This window comes from Ceratosolen solmsi, unplaced genomic scaffold (genome assembly GCF_000503995.2).
Source record: "Ceratosolen solmsi marchali unplaced genomic scaffold, CerSol_1.0 scaffold30, whole genome shotgun sequence".
Taxonomy (NCBI): Eukaryota; Metazoa; Arthropoda; class Insecta; order Hymenoptera; family Agaonidae; genus Ceratosolen; species Ceratosolen solmsi.
This window is the reverse complement of record NW_011948421.1, coordinates 1753303-1777735: the sequence shown is the minus strand read 5'-3', so window position 1 is coordinate 1777735 and position 24433 is coordinate 1753303. Positions and strand designations below refer to the sequence as shown.

At 33.8% G+C, this 24433-nt stretch overlaps 3 protein-coding genes across 4 annotated transcripts in view; 1 reads left to right on the top strand and 2 right to left on the bottom strand.

Annotated features, from left to right (window-relative positions):
* Nucleotides 1-8839: 8839 nt before the first annotated feature.
* LOC105361274 (probable RNA methyltransferase bin3) lies at nt 8840-14991 on the top strand. Of its 2 annotated transcripts, none has more exons than XM_011498389.1 (5): nt 8840-9044; nt 10142-11444; nt 11590-11808; nt 12510-12877; nt 14163-14991. In XM_011498389.1, the coding sequence occupies exons 2-5, from the start codon at nt 10149-10151 to the stop codon at nt 14434-14436; spliced, it is 2157 nt and encodes a 718-aa protein (XP_011496691.1). In that variant the 5' UTR covers nt 8840-9044; nt 10142-10148; the 3' UTR covers nt 14437-14991. The 2 variants fall into 2 exon arrangements, with proteins under 2 accessions (XP_011496691.1, XP_011496692.1); XM_011498390.1 differs by lacking the exon at nt 8840-9044 and adding an exon at nt 9150-9512.
* A 3330-nt stretch (nt 14992-18321) lies between these two features.
* LOC105361273 (echinoderm microtubule-associated protein-like CG42247) lies at nt 18322-22402 on the bottom strand. The gene is made up of 6 exons (XM_011498388.1): nt 21925-22402; nt 20961-21218; nt 20350-20512; nt 19975-20157; nt 19793-19888; nt 18322-19224 (listed from the first exon to the last, which is right to left on the bottom strand). Exons 1-6 carry the CDS (start codon nt 22063-22065, stop codon nt 18956-18958), a joined length of 1110 nt encoding a protein of 369 aa, XP_011496690.1. The 5' UTR covers nt 22066-22402; the 3' UTR covers nt 18322-18955.
* Nucleotides 22403-24433, bottom strand: part of LOC105361630 (echinoderm microtubule-associated protein-like CG42247) — a 54019-nt gene continuing 51988 nt past the window's right edge. The window contains exons 10-13 of the mRNA XM_011498882.1: nt 24147-24311; nt 23283-23378; nt 23054-23191; nt 22403-22408 (exon numbers count right to left, since the gene is read on the bottom strand). Of these exons, the coding sequence (XP_011497184.1) occupies nt 22403-22408; nt 23054-23191; nt 23283-23378; nt 24147-24311 (405 nt within the window). The remainder of the gene's footprint in view (nt 22409-23053; nt 23192-23282; nt 23379-24146; nt 24312-24433) is intronic.

Here is a 24433-nt window from a genome sequence, read left to right as displayed (position 1 = left end):
TCATTCACACACGCACACGCACACGCACACACACACTCTCTCTCTCTCTCTCTCTCTCTCTCATTATCTTCTTCATCGTTTAAGTTTTCATTGAACAAAAGGTGTTTATTCCTTTTTACCTTTTCCACTATTTATATTATTATATGTTAATTTACGTTAAGTTAACGGTCGCTCCTCAATAATAACGTATTTTTGCAAAATAAGTACGACCGTCTGAACGCACCAAGAATTATAGAAATTCTCAAATTATTATAGCTCCAGGTACTTTAATTCATCTTCAATTGCCTTAGTTTAGCGATTATGTATATTTTGTTACATCTCGAGCTATTATTGAAAAGCACAATAAATTCCTCGGCATTTGGGTGTATTTGGGTCTTTATTCCGGAAAATGGAATAAATATCGAAATTTATTTGGCGATTAATTTTATTTTCCAACTGGAGCATCTAACTGGAGTATCTAAATAAACCAAACGCCCTTCGATAATGTCTAAAAAAAAAAAAAAAAAAATTTCTCTAAACAGCGTGCCAATCGTGGTAAATACAACTTTAAGGCAATTTTATAACTTAATTACGTGATGACTTTCTGCGAATGATGAAGTTCGAGGAGTCCGGGAGGCCGTCGCTCATCTTCGGGAACTCGGGCGTCGATTCGTGGACGAGCGCCTGACGTCATGGGTGCGGAATCATGGCCGCCTCGCTCGTTCCGTCGTTTTATTTCAATACACTCTCTCCCTTAGTAAATCTCCTTTTTTTTTTAACTTTTGTCGACACTCGCCGACTTTTTCATTGCTTAACAGATGCTCGCCGATCGTTACATTCGCCTCACCTACGACGTTGCCAATATTCCAAACATCGATGCACCAGCATAATGCATAATATCATAAATAGCATTCTGATATTACGGAATAATATCGATCCTTCATAATTATAAAAATAATACGACGGGTTTGTATTCGAGCGGAGAGCGTTGTATGACATAATATTCCAGTTAGCTACGATAAATGTATCACATTCATTGCCATATATACTTGGCAGTGGTTTGCGATGAGGATTCTTGATTCACCGACGTTCTTTATAAAATAATGGTAAATAGATGCACACCAGTAGCCGTCCACTTTTGGTCACTTCTCTCTCTCTCTCTCTCTCTCTCTCTCTCTCTCTATCTCTCTATCTCTCTCTCTCTATCTATCTCTCTATCTCTCTATCTCTCTATCTCTCTATCTCTCTATCTCTCTATCTCTCTATCTCTCTATCTCTCTATCTCTCTATCTCTCTATCTCTCTATCTCTCTATCTCTCTATCTCTCTATCTCTCTATCTCTCTATCTCTCTATCTCTCTATCTCTCTATCTCTCTATCTCTCTATCTCTCTATCTCTCTATCTCTCTATCTCTCTATCTCTCTATCTCTCACTGTCGCCGTAACTCTAACGATTATTTATTTTTTTTAATATTACCCAGTAGGAGAGAGAGAGAAAGGAGGGGGAGAGAGTTAAATAAACGGGCGGATGAGTGACGTTTGCCCAAGACGCATATCGGACAGAGAATAAATTGTTATTATTCCACGTAATGACGAATCCATTGCGCACCGGAATTCGATATGACGCTCTCGCTCTTGACCTTACGTTGCGAGAGCTTGTAAAATCCATGCGATTAAACGCTGACGGCGCACTTATTATCGTGCACATCGGACAAACTATTTAGATTTCGTAAAATATGAGAGCATCGGCTAATGTGCTAATGGGCTCCTCGTTCGTTATCCGTATCGCACGCGGCAGATAAATTCACCTTCACCACCTCGTCTATCATACGCTACTCCACACGAGGTAGAGCGGCTCTACATCTTGGAACCTGTCGTGCTTATAAAGCGCGTTTCTGCATTACATAATTAATCGCGGATAATTAATTGAGAATTGCCATTGGACCGTTAGGTTAGAATAGATGCAAAAGCGCGCAAGACTTTTTATTATACGTAGGTATATGTCAACCGGAGCTTGCAAACGATAATCGCATATTTAATAAGTTCTTACGAGTCCGTTGAATTTTACGCTTAAAGTGTGTAAAATCATACAGCGTCGTTATATTTGCTTGATTATTAATTCGAGAATTACAAGGTCGAAATGCTTTTTCGTGTAAGAAAAAAAAAACAAGGGGGGGGGAGGGGAAGAAAAAAAATTTAAGTTAAAGCCAATTCATCGGCTAACGTAATGATGATAATGATGACTTGGAAATACTATTTACATAATTGTTATAATTACTAATTTGATAATTGCCGACTCACGGCTTATCTACATGAATGTTTAAATGCTTCCTTTGCCAATTTCATTATTAAAATTTTATCCGCTTATTATTGTCCCGCTTGAAAGAAATTTTATTGATTTTTTATGATCTTTTTCTTTTTTTTTTCTTAATTGTTTCTTTCTTTTTTTTTTTTTTTTTATTTTTTTTATTTTATTTGTTTTGTTTTGTTTTTAATTTTTTTATTTTGTTTTGTTTTTAATTTCACTTTATTGCAAATATGAATTTCACTTTTGTCAAATGTTTTTTCTTTTAATTGCATTTTTATTGCTGACTTCACTGTTGCGACTAACTCTACTAAAACCATTGGAGATGCTTCTCGCCTTTTCATCCACGTTTCGTCAAAAATATCATTGAATTCAGTTGGATATACCTATAACGTAGTTGGTGCTACTCATTAATTTCTGTATCAAATTTTCAAAGTAATGGATTGAGTAAAATTTATTTGAAAAATACGTTTTAATATTACCACTGAATATATATATATATATATATATATATATATATATATATATATATAGAGAGAGAGAGAGAGAGAGAGAGAGAGAGAAAGAGAGAAATTCATAAGAACCGATCAAGAATTTAATAATTTTTTATTAAAAATGCTTAAAATGTCGATACTAGATTCGTCTCATTAGCTAAGTATATCCATATCTAAAATCTGACGTACATATTGTGTTTAAAGTAAATAAGAATTTATTTTAAAATTCATCATTGATAATGAAGCTTTTTTTTGTCTTTACAAATGATTGAGTAATTAATGTTACATGTAAAATTAAAGTTATTTTGCATTATCGCAATTATATTCCCAGGAACATGTAAAATACAAAACTCGTCAGTTAAGATTTGGGGGTTATGAAAAAAAGTAATATATTTCCAAAATATAACAAAATATATTACAGAAATTAAATAATATAGTTTTATAGAGTGTCATAGCTATTGCATTTGAGTTAAAATTTTTTAAGAAATCGAGATTGCAGTAAGTTAAATCTATCATGATTCGAAAAAATCAAGGTTTTTAATACATCCATTTACTAACTTATGAAATAACACTATATCTGAATGTATATATATATATATATATATATAAGCAATTTTTTAAAATATAAATAATAAAAATATCATATACATCTATATATATATATATATATATATATATATATATATATAATATATATATATATAATATATATATATATATATATATATATATATATATATAAATATATATATATAATATATATAAAAATTGCTACATCAATTACTATTATGAAATGCAATTGATTTGAAGATTATTTATTGAAGATTATTTAATAGTTAATGGGACTCTTGTAGAACATAAATTACCACTCTATGTTGTTAATTGTGGCAAATTGAAAATACATCTTCTTTAATCCAATAGAATAAACGTGTAAAGTTAATAAAAAAAATTTTTATTCGTTTAAATAATAAAAGCAATAATAATTCGAATAAATACAAGTAAATATTTTATATAATAATAAAAACCATTATAGTGAAATTGGAAATTTAATGTAACATTTATCACTACAGTTTCAATGATAATATGTTGTTCATTACTGTAATCAATATAATAAAATAAAAGCATACATTCGTATTACCTTACATTCTACATGTTTAATTAAATCACTATATTTTTATACGTATGAATTTTTATTGATATCAATACGCATAAATCTATCCAAAATAACGATCGAACAAGTTGAACAATAGGTTAATCCATCTATATCTGCTCGCATTTCGTTATCAAACCTAAAGACTTTCATTCGATTACGTAAAACAAAACAAATTAAAACTTTTTTCGATATTCTTAATTTTATTTGTATAGAAAAATTAATCAGTTAAAAAGATAATTCGCTGCACTAAGTCTCAATGATTGATGCAGAATGCACCTAACAATATCTTCAATTATAATGCCAAATTTATGAAATTTGAATGAAGGTAAATATAAAAGAAAAGAAATTAAATCCTTTACTATTTCATTAAGTATAAAAATCTTTTGTTTATTTATAATATATATGTTATTGATAATTCGATACGATTTTTTTTCTTTTTTTTTTCTTTACAAAAACTACCTGATCAAATATTTTATATTTTTATTTTGAATTTGATTAATTATTAAATACAGCCACTTCATATTCCAATTCATATCAATAACAACCACTTCATAAACATATTTAGAAATATATATATTAAACGTATATATAATCGCGCGAGTGTGTGATGTTGTTCTAAAAATAATAGATTATTGACAAAAAATATTATTTGAACACTGTAATATTTATTGAACTAAATGTCAAATAATAAAAGAAGAATTACAGTTCAAAAATTAAAGATGTTTAAATTCTCTCATAACTGTTTTTCGTCCTATTTGCCTCAATACTATTAAACTAATGATTTATATAATCTGTAAAATTATTGTGTAAGAATAAAATCTGTGACAGTATAAATATTATTTACAGGCAACTTGTAATCCAAAATATCTAGGATTGTACAGACTATTGTAATATTATTAGATATGCAACGCCTAAGACTTATAAACTATAACATTTCAATTCATTTTTTTTTTTTTTTTTTTTTTTTTTTTTTTATTTTATTATCAAAAAAGCTTTTATATTAATTATATTAAATGTAATTCTTGTAATGGAAGTATTATTAATATTAATATTAGTAATTAAATGATACTATGAAATATAGTGTTCATAGATTAATACGATTTATACGAATTTAAATTTAAAGGTTGTTTGTTAATAAAAATTTACATATAATTCTTGATTAATAGATTTAGATTTTTTGAATTTAATTTAATGTCCACTTTTTGATTATCAAGAAATTTTTATTTTACAGATATCTTGATCGAATACCACGAAACGAATATTTTCTATATTTCGTGCTTTCTTTTTCTTAAGATTAATTGTATTTGTTATCGTATTTGATAATTTTAAAATTAAAATTTAGTTATCCATTTCAATCTTGTTTTATTCTTGCTTTTTTAACGAAAAATATTTTAATAAACTATTGTTCTTCATTAAATATTGCTTAAACCTTATACGGGTCAAAGTGGATAATAAATTTCTCGTTTTATTTTCTTAATGAAAAGTGCGTATCCATTTTTTCAGTTGTATAATGAAATTAAATAATAATGTACCTAATTGATTAATGAAACTATCAAAGTTTTCTAAGAATTCAAATTAACATTCAGAAATTTATAAATACAATCGTCAATAATTTCTTATAAGGACCTTTTTTTTTTTTTTTTTTTTTTTTTTAAATATTCTTAAGGTCAATTTTAAAATAATTTAAAATTCATTTAACTATAAGTTCTTTTATATATTTATTCTTAAGGTCAATTTTAAAATAATTTAAAATTCATTTAACTCTAATTTCGATATCTTTAATATATTATAGAATTGATATTTCTTTTTATTCACTTTCAACTATCAATTTTAACGCTTAAGCTTTTGCAACTTACTACTCTAAATAATTTAATGCTAAGAGTTCAATTATGTCAATAAAATAGCATAAGTCAATTTCAAACGTTTAAAAAATAATTACATCTCTGCATTCTTTGAATTTGTATCTGTTTTCCATTGAATAAGTATGAAATTGCTGCAACCAATAATTTTCTACATAGGTTTTATTTTGTAGTCGGAAATACTTAGTATTTTATTGAAAATTTGCTTCTTTAGACGTTGAATAATTATAATAATTAGACGATAAGTTATTAGTCTCACATGCTATAAAATCACATTATAAATTAACAATATAAAATTAAACTTACCATCAAATTAATATGAGAATTTAGGAATTATAATATATTCTAATATATGTAATTAAAATTAAAATTTAAATATATATAATAAATCCAAGCGTTACAATATATATACACACACATACATATTATGATATTAAAAAAAAATGTAAATTCTAATCAGCCTTGTAATTAAGAAAGTGTAATAATTATTTTGAAAGCTTCAATACTAATAGAAATTATAAATAATTATACAACAATGTTTTACAATGTTATACAGCAATAATTACTGATCACAATGAAAAAATATATAAATACAATATAGCTATCGAAGTAAAAAAAATTAATGTATTTCTCTACATGTTTTTGTACCGATTATGTACAGAATAAATGTTAAATATATGATTGTTTGTTGAACAATATTGGAAGTTAACTAATAATGATTTAAATCATCGGTTAATTTAAGTTAATAGTTCAAATGAATAGTTTAAATGAATTTTAAATGAATTTAAGTTAATAGTTCAAATGAATAGTTTAAATGAAAACATCAATATTTAAAAACTGTGTTTTAATGATAAATTAGGTTATTAAAGTCACTATTAGCATGTAAATTAGTTTAATGTTTACACATTGTTTTAATTATCAAATATTTGCATAATATTAATATCAATGGAAGTTTCTTTTTTTTTTACGTTTATGTGCGGCAATAAAGTTATTTATTAAAGGTTTCGTAAAAAATTAATTCTTAAAAATATAAATAATCACATTTTCATGTAGATTAAAAGTATTATCATGAAATGTATAATTATTCGACATATTGTTAGATATTTTATAAAACTCAGTTTAAGGGATGAATTTAAATAAAAAATACAATGATATTACACAGAGATTTTACCTTATACAAATTTTAATGACAAAATTAAATAATTTTTTTTATTAAACATTCACGAGAATTATTATTAATAATTATTTCTAAAGTTTACTGATGTTTATTATTAAAGCTTCAGCTATATAACTTCAAGGTTCTTATGATGCGAAATTAATAAATATTGGAACGAAATTTCATAGGTTTTTAAAGACAAGAAAATTATGTTTCCACTAGAATTAAGTTTTTAAATAGATTAAAAAATGAAATAAATAAAATAATAATAATAATTACGTTCGAATCTGTCATTCACAGAATTTTTTAACAATATTAGATAAAATAAAATGCTATAATTAATAATGATATAAATAGTAGTTTATTAAGAAAATTGAGACTGAAAATAATCTCAAGTTTATCAATGATAATGAAACGCTTTTAAAACAAAATTAAATCCCTTGATAATTCAAATATTGTAAAATAAATTTAGCCTGAAAAATAGAATACGCATTCAAACAATTAATTGCCCGATCGTTCGATTGGGTATAAGACTGAATTTAAATCTAAAATCAAATCAAGCAATTTGTTTAAACTCTCGAATCTATATCACTTGTTTTCAAAACGTATATGTTTGTTGTCTTGCAAAAGAAGCGAAAGAGACGGTAATGGTACGTGGACGAGGTAGTGCAGGAAGGGTGATGGGGTAGAGAGAGAGAGAGAGAGAGAGTATGTGAGAGAGAGAGAGATAGAGAGAGAGAGAGGTAGATAGAGAGAGAGAGAGAGAGAGTGAGAGAGAGAGAGAGGTAGAGAGAGAGAGAGAGAGTATGTGCATATATTTTTATGTCTCCTTTATTCCTGTTTAGTAAACACTCGCACACACGTGGTGTAAGAAGAGAGGGTATGTTACATTACTCAAATGTATATATATATATATATATATATAAAATTTGGCATTTGAATAGGATAGATTGATAGATGTGTATGGATGGAAGAAGAAACGAAGAGTATCGCAGTATCGCAGTATTGCAGATAGTAGAAACGGATTTCTGTGCGCAAGGAGGGAGTTGCCTAATGTTAACGACGATGCATTATTGACGTAAGCTGACGGTCATCACTCGATGATAATCATTTGTTCCCTCTAATTTAATCAAAATCTCTCCTTCGAGGCCATTCCATTCCAGAGTCCGCTAAACTTTACCAATCCAATTGGCATATTATCGCTGGAATTGCTATCCAATAATGGCTTTTGACAGCTTATCAGGGCTTAAAGCGTGCCAATTATTTATGTAGCCTCGGTAAATACATCGATCCTAATTTATGGGGCTCGTTTCCGTCGTAGCCAAGATAGAAGAAGAGTAAGAGTAATATAAGAGTAAAGTTATGTATGGACTGGTTAGAGGCCTCAGGAGCCGGGCGGGGAGCGCTCAAAATTAACAAAAATAAGCAGACGACGCGCTCTATCCTTGCCGAATTGAGAAGGTGCGAGTAGGAGATGCGCGTGCAGAGGAGCGTGGAGGTGTTGGTGTTGGTAACTGGACAATAGCTTTGAATCCTTTGGCGCCAAAGCGAACGAGGAAGTTTATTCGTGGGGAAAGGGCGGAGGCCCCCGTCGCCGTCGCCGTCAGCCCCGGTGGTCAGGTTACGTACGACGCGCTAACGAGTGTCGCTGCCGCAAGGCGAGAGGAAGTGCTTATGCAGGTACGGTACGAGTCCAATAATATGCAGTCTCGCGACGACGTATTCTCGCGAGGCGCTCGCCGCGGTTGGGCTGCAGCCTGCAGTAGCCAAGCAGCGAACAGAGCGAGCGAGTGAGACGGAGGGAGCAGAGTAGAGCGAGCGAGACGGAGAGAGTAGAGAAGAGAGAGAGAGAGAGAGAGAGAGAGTGAGAGTGAGAGTGAGAGCGAGCGAGCGAGCGAGCGAGCGCTCGTATCGCCATCGCGTGTATATCGTATGTCGGTCGGAGGGCGCATACATCGAGAGGCGAGCGATAGCTTCTCTTTGGCCTGGCATCGCGCGAGTTGACGCTGATATTTACGTCGCGGTCGTCGGGAGGAAGCACCGAACGCTCGATTCAGGACTCTGACGGCTTTGTCCCGTGCCTTGGACGCTTATAACGGGTGAGTTGCCTGGATGGGAGTGTCCCCGAGGTCCTCGAGTGCGACGCGCCGAGCATCCTCGGGAAGCTCCTCGAGCTGCCTATCCATAAGCTTTGTTGGGCGCAGGCGCAGAGGCGCGTATTTCAAATCGCCTCGTCGATTTAGGCTTTCCAAGCTTTTAAGAAGCTCCGGCCAATTCCCAATTCCATTGCCCTTCGATCCTTCTCAATCTCCATTTCCTTCAGCCGCTTTAATTCCAAATTGCTTTACATCTCCTCGGAATTCATTGAATTTTCGTCCCCGTCCCCCTTCCTTTATTTCCCCTCCTACATTACGCTCTTTATGTGCATTAGTGTGCGCGCGTAGCTTCATTGGTATGTGTATCAGTTTTGCGAGATAGACGTTTTAAATCGTTTCGATAAAGTGATTCGCGAGTTTAATTCGAGGCTCTATTTATGATTGTCATAATAAACGACTGTGCCTTTGCATGTAGGTTATGCAGATACGTTGGCAATTAATAACGACCGTTTACGAATTAATAGTTTAAAATTAAATTCAATATTATTATTTTTTAACTATTATTTCATGCTATATTGAAAATTCAATTTTCAATTAATGAGATATACGTGTTACTGGGACACCGTTTAATTACACAGTTGTTAATTATTTACACTCCCTTGTTTTTTATTTCATTGCATTATGGATTGAGAGACTATTGCTTCCTTGGCAATAAGTTTCTTCCATAAATTGATTTTAAAATTTCAATCGGCTCTCCCACAACCAATGCACTAAATACCAATGAAATTATAATCAGAAGTTTTGAGCAATTTTTAGTTTACTTTAACTATTCTATAAGAGCTATTTAATATTTTAAACGAAGCTTGGCTTTGAATATCGTTAGGTACAATAATTATCTTATACCATTATTAAAGCGTATTTATAAATATACTTTATGGGCATAATCACAGAAAAATTTATCCCATATAATCGTTTAAGGTATGTTCATTTAAATATATATGTTTGCAATACAACTATGTCTATTACACTTGAATACATTTTTAATTCATAAACAATAACCTTAGCGAATCGTATTAATTATTTCATCTTTTTGTTTAAAGATGCGAGATGTCCTCAACGACGGTAGAACGCCCTACAAAAATAGGAGTCACTAATAAAAAAGAAAATGTAAATAACACCAAGGCAAAAAGAATTTCCAACGCTATACATAAGAAACACAAACACGAAGAGAATCGCCATTTCAAATTCGGACGTAAACGATTACAGAGCTTCACTAGTAATGGAAAGTTTTTTCCACCTTATAAGCGTAGAAAGAAAGAGGGTGGAATTATCCCTCCTACAAAGTTTCTGCTCGGCGGCAATATATGTGATCCATTAAATTTAAATAGTATGCAGGATGAGGAGGTGAATAGGGCTATGAACGCAGTTACACCAAAGTCAAGCCCATTGCCAACTCCAAAGCATAGGAAAGAAGCCATTGAAGTTATTATTCCACCTAATATATGCGATCCATTGAATCTCATTAATTGCAACGACGACGATGAGTATGAAAAGCAACTTATATCACCGGTTAAAAAAAATAACAAAAAGCGCAACAGGAAGAGGAAAAAAGCATCTAGTCCTGGAAAAGACGATATAAGCGAAGCTACAGAAATTAAGGATTCTATACCAATAGAGGAAGCGAAAGTCGAGGAAAGTATTGTAAATAAAATTTTAATAGAGCCGCAGAAACCGTCGTCTCCATTAAAGTCACCGCCGCAGGAGCCCCAGCAATCAAAAGTAGATCTTCAAGCGAAGGATAAAGTTAAATTACGACTCAAAGGCCTAGAAGAACCAAAAGATAAAAGATTAAGGAAACTAGATGTAAAAGATAAGATCGTTAGTCCTGTTATTCCTCAACCTGGTGCATGGAAGCCAAGATTGCAGCATCGGCCAAATCAAGATAAAAAGAAAAAAGCCCAATTACCGAATTTCAATAGTAAAAATGTAAGATATCAGTTTGGAAATTACAATAGATATTATGGATACAGAAATTTGCATCATAATGTGGATCCGAGGTTAACCGTGTTTGCTCAGAGAAAAGAACTCTTCTTTGGAAAAGACATTTTAGATATCGGTTGTAATATAGGCCACATTACACTTTCCATTGCAAGAGATTTTACAGCTCGTAGTGTAACTGGGATCGATATCGATAAAAAATTGATAAATGTCGCAAGAAAGAACGTTAAGCATTATGTGAATTGTGTTCAATCTCCAGTCAGTACCGAAGATGGAGATCATAGAGAATATGATACTAATTACTTTCCTATATCTATGCTTATTAATTATGGACCTGTAGATATACCTGGTTTTACAAAACATAATGATCATAAAGGTTTTCCGTATAATGTTACATTCGTTCAGGTAATCATTGACTTTACAAATATAGAAATTGAAAGGAACTTGATGAAATCTTAGAAATTTTCGTTCTCAGATATTAATGTTGCTAATATCTCATTACTATTATTATTATTATTATTATTGTTGTAATTATTATTATTTTTTATAGGGAAATTACGTATTAGAAGATGACGCCCTTCTATCGTCGGAGCAGCCTCAATTTGATATAATTTTGTGCTTGTCGATCACAAAGTGGATTCATTTGAATTTTGGCGATGCTGGACTAAAGCAAAGTTTTAAAAGAATGCATGCGCAGCTCAGACCTGGTGGAGTTTTAATACTGGAGCCCCAAAATTGGAGTAGTTACTCAAAAAAAAAATCATTGACTGTAAGTATAAAATTAATTTACCAAGGGCAATAAACATCTTTAGTCTGTATCTATTCGTTGATTTACTACTGCCAATATTATTTATTTAACTATTAGACTGTCTATTGTATTTTAAACATTAATATCATTCAAATATATATATGTACATGTGGTGTGAAAAGTATTTTAGAAACCAATAATATTACAGAAACCATATATTGCATAAAAGAAAACAAGAGGCAAACTAAATATTACGGATTATTTTTCAAATTATATATAACTTTAATGTATATATTATTTCAATTTTTCTTATTATATATATATATATTTCAATTTTTCTTATATATTTATCTTTCCTTAATATATATATATATATATATATATATATATATATATATATATATATATATTAAGGAAAGATAAATATATAAGAAAAATTGAAATATATATATATATATATATATATGGAAAATTATATAATTTGGATAAGGGTTGGTCAGGAAGTGTTCTGTTATAAAAAGATAAAAAAATTCAAATTTAAGAAATTGAAACGAAAGTTTTATAAATAACGACACTTTATAAATTTAGATATTTAATTAGTTTATATTGTCCCATTAGGTTGTCCCATACTCCAGCAATATTATTTTTATTATCCTTTGATCCCATCCTCGAACAATTCCAAGCGACTGATAAGCAAAGCTGACATTATTGAACATTTTCAGGAGAAAATCTACAAGAACTACCAAAGCATTGAATTCTTACCGCATAAGTTCACGCAGTACCTTCTCTCGTCGGAGGTGGGCTTTTGCAAGTGCGAGGTTGTCTCGGTGCCGCCCCACCCGTCAAAGGGCTTCCAGAGACCGATCTATTTGTATACGAAGGCTGACGTCGCGAGCCCGGCACCGGCCACTGCCGTAACACCCCGGACGACGGCGGCGAGCGTCGAGGGCACCCCGACCGAGGATGTCACGCCTATGGAGACGGTCTCGGTGTCGCGCAACGAGCGCAGGCATAGTCGCGAGCAGCAGGAGTACGACCGTAGGGAGTACGAGAGGGAGCTTTTCCCGATGAAGTTGCTCAAGGAGCCGTGGTTAGCACTGATTTTGTGACTCTTCGCGTTATTAACCGTCACATTCGTCAATTCATTGTCGTTTTAACTGACCGAGGTGGCTTTAAAAGCGATTACGGCCTTGAAAGCTCGACTGTTTGTTTTGGTATTCATTCGCCTATAATTCGCGACTTTCAATCACGTCTACTTTCTACTCGTGTCAAAGAACTTTAGCGATAACTTACTCGATTAACTTTTCGCGTTATTAAAAATGTTGGATGAACAAAGAGTTCTGCATGAGCTTTAACTTCGGTAGATCGAAAGTTTATAAACAAGCACTTTTAACGATATGAAATTAAAAAAAAAAAAAAAAAAAAAAAAAAAAAAAAACAACATAAAAAGAATTTAAATAAACGGAAAAATATTTAATTTTTTTAGTTTTAGTTCTGTTAATAAGAAAAGATTGCTTGGAAGAATTTATGTCATTCCTTATCTTAAATACATTTAACATCAGATATTCATTGGAAATTGAAGGGAAAAAATCCTGTTTATTAATATGAAATTGAATAAAGCCGCAATTATAGATCAATTATTAAACAACTTGCTAATAAAAAATATTAAAATAAATAATATAGATCAAAATGTACAATTATTTTAGCCTTTTATTTTAAATGTATGGTAATTCAAATGAACGCGATAAAACAGTAAATAATAGAAGTAAATAAGGCCAAAAGCGTTTCTAGTACTTGTTCATGTACCTTTGAATCTATGAATGATTAATTTGTCAAGATTAATTTTATCAGCATAGCATAACAAATACATTATTACATATATAATAAACAGTCAGAACTCCTAATTATTTTAATGCAGTTAGATAATAAAAAAATTCAATACTTTGAAATATAATATCTAGTGATGTGTGTTGTTAAGTAACATCGAACATTAGACGTTTCCTCATCTTTAAATATAATATTCTTTTATTACAATTTTAATGATAATTTTGCAGTATGCTAATTTTAAGCATATAATAATATCAAACTTATGAAGCATTAGAGCAGCGGGCTAAATACATTAATTTCTTATTATTTTTCTGGCTATAATTGTATTGGTAATGGCAGAAGAAAAAAAAAAGAAAAAAAAAAGTAAGAAAAATCCAAATAAATAAGCAGTAAATATGCAGCGAGCCAAAGAAAAAAGTCAATTTGAATTTGATAAGAATTATGTAGTAGTAGTAATAATAGTAATATAAGCATAAAATGTAAAAATCAACTAATATCGTTCGTTGTTCCTCATGTGGCATTTGCAATTTGCAAATTAACAACACCAGGGAAGGGGGAAATCAGTCGAGCACGAGCCAACGGAGCGGCGAGTCTCTGAGTCAGTACGAGCATCTCGAGAACGTGTATGCCCCAAGTGCAACCCCGTGTTACGACACACCGGTGCATAACGTGGAGGCTGCCCCGGATCCCGAAGATATGTGTTATCTCGACGTGAAGATCGAGCACGATCAGTGCCCTGATAGGAGCAGCGACGAGGAGAGGAAGCCACCGAGCGACGGTCGTCAGCAGAGGCCCGAGGGTACGCGGGACGGAAACACGTGAGCCGGCGAGCGTCGAATACCAGAGCGACTGATGGGGGCAAGCGGCTCTGGGGTCTCGTCTCCCCCTCGCCCGCACTATCACGCTCCAGCCCAATCCAGCCCACTCCAGTCCACCCCACCAGCCGCGAAAACGAACTTTTGCCGAGTTTCGTGGCTCGGGGTCGTTTTATTTTATTAAGATTGTTACTCGTAAGTAAAGAACGAAAATGAAAGAAAAGTGAAGGGAAATATAGAGGAGGAGAAGAGGATGACGAAGATGAGAAGGAGGATATAATGAAGAAGAGTCAATAATAATATGAGATGCAGGAGCAGCGGTTAAGGTGCGGAGACATTTGTGAGTGGGGGAGACCTTTGTGAATAAATCTCGCTGTACATGCGGTTATTAGTGGACGCGGTGTCACGTCTCGGAAATGGCTGTGGCCCCGCGGTGCTACTTTTTTTTTCACGTTCGATAAGATAGGAAAAACGGAGCGGGAAGTCAATTTGGTAAAGAAGCATCTGGTTGGACTGTAAAACACCTATTAATAAAATGAAGAAAGCGATTGTTCTAATAATACATGGCTAATTGGTCTTTATCCCATTCTTTCACACCACTCACTACTCATCTTCACTTTTATATTCATCGTATTTCCTTTATTTTGCAAGAATTAAAACATTCCTTGTGAACAAAGAGTTTTGATGTCGATAACTAATCTCTATCATTATTTGTTTACAATTTTTTCTTTTATAATTCATGAGGGTGCACCGTTGAGTTCTGTATGTATGTGAGATTTTATGCGTTTTCGTGATTGGCTTTTTGTTCTTTTATGAGCTACTTGCTTGCGTTGACCTGCAACTGCTTATACACATCTACGACTGAAGAATGTGTAAAGTACTCGTAAAGGAACAGGAGTGAGTTACATCGTTTTGGAGCTTGCGAGCATTTTATTTGGTAACGAGATAAAATAGTAAGTTAATACGTCGGAAACTGTTTTAGGAAATTCGCTTTAAATGTACATACGTGAAACGAAATTGTCATCACGCTAATATTGCTGAACTTTATAAGCATTATAAGGATAAGTAATTTATAAAATGATTAAAATAATGATAACGTATTGAATAAAAGCAAGTATTTAATGCAGTAACTTTTGAACTTGATTGGTAGTAGTATTTACTTGTCCCTTTGTTTTCAAAACTCATTCCTGTTCAATATATTTAGCAAAAATATGAAAAGAAATAAGAGGATGAAGGGCGCGGATCAAGTTGTTGTACTGCTGTAGTCTATAATACTAACGATATTATTTATGCTAATTTATAAGGTTAATATCATTAAGATTAATTTATTAACGAAGCGAGGCGCCAGCACCTCGCATTCAATCAAATATGTCATTTATTTATATATATATATATATATATATATATATATATATATATGTTTGTTTCTTTCTTTCATTACTTCACAAGAGGCCAAGTCACCCTAATATCTTCAAAAGTCAGTTAGTTTCGTGATGTTTGGTGATAGACGAAGAAAGCATTCGTGTCTATCGTTTATGGGAATAATCCTGGGACGTCGTTATCAAATCATTTTCACGCTCCATTGTACATATTAATGTACAAATAACATGATAATGTCTTGCAGATTACATACGCGTGTACAATTTCGGTATGAATTGTATATTATATATATATATATATATATATATATATATATATGTATTAAGTATTTTTCATATGATTAATTGAATTGAAAAACAAACAATTATGAGCTTATCTGAAACATTCTTAAATTATAAAATATTTATTTCTGCTCAACGAGTGACTTACGGTGCATAGACAAATTAGAAATGATTAATTATAAAAAGTTATTAAGCGCCCGTATCGATTATAATTATAAAAACAACATGTTATATAATTGCATAAATCTCAAAGAAATTTTTTATACAGAGATTTTTTTTTCCTTTTTCTTTTTTTGTTTTTTGTTTTTGTTTTTTTTTTTGTTTTTTTGTTTTTTAATTTAAATACTATTTTACGATCTTTTTAATTTTAAATTAATTTTAAGTATGAAAATTTCTGTTTGAAATTGTTTTACATAGATATTCTTATTAGCGCGTGAATTGTGATTTGTTGTATTGAGAGAAAATTCATCGTCGCAAATGTATTTGAGATCGTTTGCATTTAAAATTTATTTTTCATTAATTATTTCTACACTTTTATTTATAATTGAGTCAGTTTTTTACGATGGGATCAATAATTTTACTAAGTATATAATATAACTCAGATTATATACTATTGTTCATTGTGTTAATATTTTTAATAACTTTGCTAGTTAAAATTATGCGATAGTGAGATAGCGTATTATGCAAAAATATCGAAGTAAAAGGCAAATTATTTGCCGCAATACTAGATGTACTTTTCTATTATACTCGAAGCTTATTTTAGTTTTTGATAAATTTTTACATCTTTTTAACAAGGTGATCGATAAATAGTCAATACAACAACAATAAAATAGTTGCTCTTTTAAATATTCCCAGTAGCAAAGTTTTGCATGTTTGCAAAAGAATTTTTGTTTATAAATTTTATAATTTTTTCTTTGTTTTTCGTTTGTTTTCAAATACAGCACTTATAAAAGTTAATAAATATTGAAAAATACGATAGTTATTATTATTATAAATATTATTAAATATCTTTATAAATTTAATCAACGTGTTAATACTTAAATATTTGTGGGAATAGTATTTTCTTAGATAAAATCATGGTATTTTTGTCGTCATCACGCGGTCATCACAAAAAATCATCAGATATTATTTATTATACGATGAATATTGAAAGCATTGATTTTGAATCCGATTTGTTAATCGTTCGAACCGCTAACATTTCCTAAGTAGACGTTAGGGTGACTGACCTTGTCTTCCCATTAAAACATGTAAACATGCGGATTACGAAACTTCGAATAATAGCAAACGCGACTTACATTCGCTTTTAGAAATGTTTTTGCCTTGCTCGGGAGGTCTGTTGATGAAAATCGATATCATTCGGAGTTTCATTGGACAATTTCATCAGTGGCAGATGAACAATGGCAGAAGGTGTGAGTTCCTGATCTCACGACAAACGGTTCTACGATTTTACATGGAACGATTTTATACCGAACGCTGACCTTACATTTCTCAACGGTGTTGGTAATAAACTTCTTAATGTTATTTAATCCTACGATATATATATATATATATATATATATAATATAAATCTATTTTATAACAATCGTAATAATTGTTATCGTTATTATTGAAAATAACATCTTTTTTTTTTGATAGCTGGATAAGAAATTATGATGTATGTACGAGGCATATTTCGTTTTTATGGATTTTTGTTTATGACTGTGGCGAGAATTAATCTCATCATCATAATTTCTTCGCTGTTTTCTTTAAACTTTGGTGTTATTACTTATGTTATTGATGAAAATTTTTTTTTATTTTACTATTATATCGAAAGTTCTTTAACATTTTTAAGGAAAACTAATATATATATATATATATATATATATATATACATATATATTGTACAAATGAGTCGTAAGGAATAAATTAATGTTATTATTGTTTTAGTCAATTTTCATTTATATTGTTTATTTGAAGCGGGAAAACAATCTAGTTTCGTAAAAATATAGTGTATTCTTACGAAAATTAATTTTTAAGAATCTTAAATAAATTAGTAGAAGCTGTTTTTTTTATTTTGTTTTGTTTGTTTGTTTTTGTTTTTTGTTGTTGTTGTTTTTTTTTTTTTTTTTTTGAGAAAAAGAAAGAATAACGTTGATATCGATAACTGTGATATTGATTATTTAATGACTTTCATCGCGTCCAATTATCTTTTCTTTTTGACAACGAGATATTATATTATTCATTACAATGTATAACACTTATAATTACAAAGAATTGCCGAAAGCTTGCTATTTTAAAATTCTGTCTTGTATTTGATTCGGCTTCGTTTGTTGTTTTACTCGATGCTGGGCCACCGCCGAATAATCTGATAAATAAACTTGTATCATACAAACGAATAAGCGCTTGAAAGGCCGTTTGCGAAAGCTCTATTAGTTACAAAAAATATATATTAACATTTTGAAAAAATAAGATCCTTAATGCATCATCCGGTATTGGTACGCATTCGCGGCGGCTTAGTTAAATTGAAACAGCATAATAATCCAAGAGATCTCTCTCTCTCTCTCTCTCTCTCTCTCTCTCTCTCTCTCTCTTTTCTTAATGCTCATAACAAAATGCGTCTAAAGGAAATTAATCAAGCCAAGATCAAAGGTGTAAAAATTATTAACACATCAAGCCTTCTTCGCATATCGCTCTCCAAAGGCTAACTATAAAAAAATTCTTACAAATGTACAGTATGGGGAGTGAGGGAAGAAGGGAGGGGTGGGAGCGATGGGAACGTCGTGCAAAAGTACGGCCTTCGACAAGGGCCGGACGATGAGGAGAGCCGCGTGATGGTCTATTACCGGGTGATGATGGGTCACGACTCGGCTAGTTACACTCGGCCTGCTACTCGTCGACGAGCTCCCAGAGCATGAGGGCGGCGTCGGTGCCGCCTACGGTCACAACGTTCTGATCGTTGTAGAGGAAGCGCGAGCAGGCGACCAGCGAGCTGTAGACCTTCTCCTCGACGTACTCGGCCTTGGCGCTGGTGCAGGGGTAGCGGAAGAGCCGGAGGTAGCCTTCGGCGTCGCCGCTTACGAGCATGTCGTGGGCCGCCGAGCGACACGAGGTCGTCACCACCGTCGTCAGCGGGTAATAACGATTATTCCACATTCCTATAACAGCCGATTTCGTCACATTACTCTTTATTTCTTCGCTCTTTACCTTTTTGCGCATTTCGGCATTTCTGTGCCCCGATCCCTCGGGGACACTTTGATTTCGGACCATCATTAGAGCGTCCCTTGGGTTTTTTCTTATTAAGGGATCGGTGGAGTGGCGGGGAGTGGATGGGGATGGGAGTGGGGGATGGGGGTGGAAGAGGCGACGAGGTAGGCAACATTTGTGCATAAAATTGGCCATTTTACGCTCTTTATTTGTATAATGTATGCGCTTCATTTGATTTTTTCGTTCGTGGAAAAGTCGCGATTCGGGCTTTTCATTGGATCGATATCGTTTCGATCGAATGTTTCTTCTCGTTCTCTGATAAAAATTCAAATATCATGCAAGAATTTTCGTATTTCGCGATTTTAATCGTCTAATAAAAATGTCACGGCGTTTAGCTACTAATGGCCGTTACTTATTGCCGTGAATCAATTGTTAAATATTATTTGTTAGAATAAGTCATTTGATGGCCATTCGTTAGAAATTTTATTTATAATGGTTAAATGAATAAATTATACCCACCAGACACTAAATATCCAACGGTGCAGTTGTGCGTATACCATTTAACATCTTTCATAATTAGTGGACTCTTTTCCGAAGAGAGAGCCTTAACGTCCCCTGTGCAGCGAAAGAATAAAATTTTCATTTAAAATGTCATTCGCCTCTAAGGGCTAATGTATTAACTTGAAAAGCAATAAACTTACAAAATACAAGATCATAGTCTTGGGTGACCGTTTGTAAGAATCGACTATCGGAACTCCAATCGAGCTGCACAAGAGGCTGTGTGCCTCGGATTTTGTTGCTTTTCTTATACGAAAATCCATCTCTCGATACTCTAAATAAATAAACGCTGCCGTTTTGTGAGCCCATGGCCACCATTTCTCCAGCTATACAGAAATATTATCACTTATGCAATGAAATATCGCCTTATACGTTGGTTGTTCACTTTTGTACGACTTTACAATATGTGAAAAGCGCATGTACGATTGTACTATTTCGACGTTCTTCTTCTTTGCGCAATAACATTTTATTGTAATAATTAAGATAAAATTCGTTCGAAACTGATATCCCCTACTTACTGGGATTGTAGCCAATGCAGGAAAGGGGCGAGCCACAAACTCGGAGTGTAGCCACGGCAGCTCCTGTGTCCGCTGCGAGCACCAGGAGATGACCCTCGGAGGAGCCCGCGGCCAATGCCACACCGAATGGATGGAAGGCAATGCAGATACACTCGAAGCCGACCTTGAGTAAAAAATCATCCTCTTGTATATTACGACGGTGCTAATCGAGCTAATCGAGCTAATCGAGCTAATCGAGGATGCAAAATGAAATTCTCAATTGCCTCGGGCACACGCGTTAAAGAATACTCCTCGGGCATTTGCAATTGGTCGCAACTTTTTGCCCATTATAACGAATCAAAACGATATAAAGAAATAATACGATGAGATTTATATTGACGGAATGGTAATTATTCATCGGGTGTTGCAAAGAAAGCGATTACACGGTGACAAACCGTAATAATTTAGCCGTAAATTATTAAATAGTCGCGATTATTATTGTTTGGCCGTCGAGGAACGAGGCTTATAAATCTTTATCCTTGCTACAGCAATTGTTGTTGTTACGGTCGAAGCGACCTGGCCGATTTGTCGTATGCTTGTAATGTCGTTGAGAGACTCGCGGTGGCGCTAACCTGCGTAGTCCAGAGGAGCTTGTGCCGCCTCCAGAGCGCGATGTTCTTATCGTGGCCGGCGGTGGCGAAGACTTCGTCGTCCGGATGTACGGCCAGTCCCCAAAGCTGTCTGCCGTGGCCAAAGACGACCTGGTTGAAGCGCCGCTGGAGCGAGCCTTCGAGGATGTTGTTGCGAGTGGTGCCGACGTAGATGTTGCCGTCGTTCCTGCCCGGGCGTTGAGGGTAGATACTGCGCACGCCGCCCGCGGTTTCCGGTAGCTGAACAAACGACCGAGTACGGCATTATTATTTACACGCTGCCTTGATCAATGCTGCCTTCAATTGTTAATTGCTGCGTCTCAATTCCTGCGCAGCTCAAAGTCGCGCTAAGCCTCTAAGGTTTATTATCGGCTCGTTATTGTTGATGAAATGTTGATATGTTGTTGGGTATTTATCGTTGCTACGTCTTGCTTTGCGCTCGGCGCTCTCAAGGGCCATTAAAGTCTTAACAGCGTACAACGAGTCTTAAAGCACACTTGGTCTCTTTATTTTCGTTGGCTGTATCGGTAAATGTTGTAGCGTAAAATATGATTTACGAGTCAGCAAAGCAATAGTATTACCCTTTTATTCAACTAACCTATATTTCTATCAAGATTATTTGTGTATTAAAGTGACGCGACGAGCCATTTTCTAAATGAGAGGGACGAGACATTTTCTAAGCCGCACTAAATAAAAAGCGAAGCATTTTATTAATTAGCATGTATTCATGACGGCATTAATATTAGTCAAATAAATTATGGATAAATTTAAGAATAGAAAATAGCGAACGAGCCGCGTAGTGGACAATTTACCGTTTAGATAGAAAAAATTAAAAAAAATTTAAAAAAAAAAAAAAAAAAAAAAGAAAAAAAAAAGAAAGAAAGAAAGAAAGAATGAAAATCTACACTCCATTGACGCAAATTATGACGAATAATAAAAGCGGCACCTTAGTATCGGTGATGCGCTTGTAATTCTGCAACGAATCCCAGGCGGCGATTTTTCTGTCCTTCTCGCCGCCGGACAGCAGAGTACCCTCCGATAGCATAACCAGGGAGCTGATGCCCTTGTTGTGGGCCTCGAACTCCATTCTAATAAAGTAGGCACCGTCTGCATCGACCGAGTACACGGTTATGAAGCCGTCGCTGTCCGCTGTCACGACGTCGCCGTCTTGCTCGAACTGGATGCTCGTCACGTGCGTCCTTGACGGCTACGATCACAAGGTATTCGTGTCTTTACGCGCCATTTTCGCACAATTTTCAGTCAACTACGGGGCTTTACGTTAATTTGTTGAGCCGAGTGGCCGATTAGGATTAGGCCAATCGCAACTTGCGCTCTATTAAATGCCCCGACATTATCTTAGGATGCCATTTTCATCCATTCAATGGTATAGCTGACTGTTTAACATACCGAATAGGTAAAATGCCCTAATCCTAATAATAAAGCATTGCCGAAACAGCATTAAAAACGTTAAAAAGCGTAAATGTATTAAAGTCGCGCAGAATTTGCATAGAAAAAAAAAATAATAGAGTATTAATGAGATTAATTTTCATGATGTAGATAAAGAGGAATGAAAGTAAAACTAGAAGAAGAAATTAAATTAATATTGTAAGTAAATGGTTGAAGAGTTTAATTAACGAGGAGGTGCGTGGTAATCCCGTAACCAGATGAAGTTAGAAATCCTTTAATTGTCTTATGTTTTATGAGAATGGCGTATTCGAGTGTTTTTACGTTTGATTTATTTTACAATAAAATTCAAAATTTTATAAGATAATTGTCGAATGGCATTAAGGGGATGAAAATACGTGTACGTTACGGTAGTGTTAAATACGCTATATAAATTCCGTCGACTCGGTATATTCAATATGATTGCTCGATTAATTCATTAATTAATAATTAACAACGTTAATTAATCACTGTACCATCGCAACGTTAAAAAGGCTAGTTTTGCATTTATCGACATTGAAGGGGAAGGGTTGGAGGTGTGTGTGCTTAAAAGTTTGTGTGCGTGCGTGTGCGTGCGTGCGTGCGTGCGTGCGTGTGTGTGAGTAAAGAACTTGTTCGTAATGCATACGCACGGGCTTGATAATATCAGTCCGTTCGAAGAAACCGTCTTTTCTGCGATTCCAGAATGTCAAGTGACCTTTCCCATGTGTGATTAAGAGATTGTCGTCGAGTGGATGGAAAGCCGCTCCTGTCAAATCCTCCTGCAGGGTCTACGGCAATATGACAAGTTTTTCAATTATTATTTTCGAACGACGAAAGGGACGGATACGAAGAATAGAATAATTCATTATAAGAACGTACTGCAACTTTGCCAAGAAGATGTCCCCATTGCCACTGCCACACCGAGAGAATGGATTCTCTGCCAGCGTCAACGACGAGGACGTAACTTCCGCCGTTCTTTAAAATAGGCCACAATTACCAAGTTAAATATTTTATTATGAGGCTAAGTTATTTTTAGTATTTGCCAATCAACGCTCCAATGTCTTTCCAATGCTTGAAGATGAGATGAGACCACGATAGGCAGCATTTACATCATTTACGTCAATTAGGTAAGAAGTTATTTGTAAAATCATTGGCATTTTTTGACGAAAGCACGACGCGTGCCTTATGAGATTACGAAGCATCCAACTTTTAGACAGTTAAAAGACGACATTTTTTTATTACTCGAGATCGATAGGCGTGATATAGAGAAGAGATGTGGCGCGATGGTACGCGAGCGTTTCGCAATTTTTAATAAATGAAAATTTCAAAGACAATCTCCCTTTAATCAGTCGTTCGAACACATTTTTAAAATTATTCAATCATTAATAAGAGTGAGTGACAAAAGTAGCGCGAAGTAGTTTTTCTGACGTAATGATGTCGAATGTCGTAAAGTATGGTAAAGTCTCGATGAGTTAAACGTGGCATTAATAATATCATCTCCATGTAAATATTATTCTCTTACAACATCCCTTTACGTATTACAGGTGAAAAATATATCGTTTCGAGATACGGCCGACGTTCTTACATTGTGCGAATTAATTAATCGGAAAGAAGGTAAAAAAAACATAAAAAAAGAATTTTTTTTTGCAAATATTTAAAGCAACGATTGCAACCTGACAATAAGACGAAGATAGCGACGACGTGGATGTCGAGGAAAATGCAAATGCTTAAAATGTCCTTTACCAGTTGTGAGAATGCGAGAGCGGAAACTCCCATTTGAAATTCCGTCATGCCGAAGACGTAGAGTGTGAGTAATGTCTCGGTGGACCAGATCCTGACGTGGGGCTGCGCCTTCCTGTGTCTGCCCGCGCGCTGCCCGGACGCTACGAGTTCCCTGCTCGGATGCACCTACGCAATCCAAGGCTTATCGAGTTAACATGCGTATCTTCTCGTTGCCCCCCCCCCCTCTTCCCACTACTCCTCCTCCTACTCCCGTACCGCCGCCACCACCACCACCACCACCACCACCA

Coding starts and splice junctions, on each gene's coding strand:
- LOC105361273 (XM_011498388.1), bottom strand. CDS start 22,065: ATGGAGTTCGAGGCCCACAACAAGGGCATCAGCTCCCTGGTTATGCTA. Junction 20,513..20,960: donor AGCTCCTCTGGACTACGCAG/GTTAGCGCCACC, acceptor TTTTTACTCAAG/GTCGGCTTCGAGTGTATCTG. Junction 19,225..19,792: donor CGTTGGATATTTAGTGTCTG/GTGGGTATAATT, acceptor CGGCTGTTATAG/GAATGTGGAATAATCGTTAT.
- LOC105361274 (XM_011498389.1), top strand. CDS start 10,149: ATGTCCTCAACGACGGTAGAACGCCCTACAAAAATAGGAGTCACTAAT. Junction 11,809..12,509: donor CAAAAAAAAAATCATTGACT/GTAAGTATAAAA, acceptor GAACATTTTCAG/GAGAAAATCTACAAGAACTA. Junction 12,878..14,162: donor AAGTTGCTCAAGGAGCCGTG/GTTAGCACTGAT, acceptor TAACAACACCAG/GGAAGGGGGAAATCAGTCGA.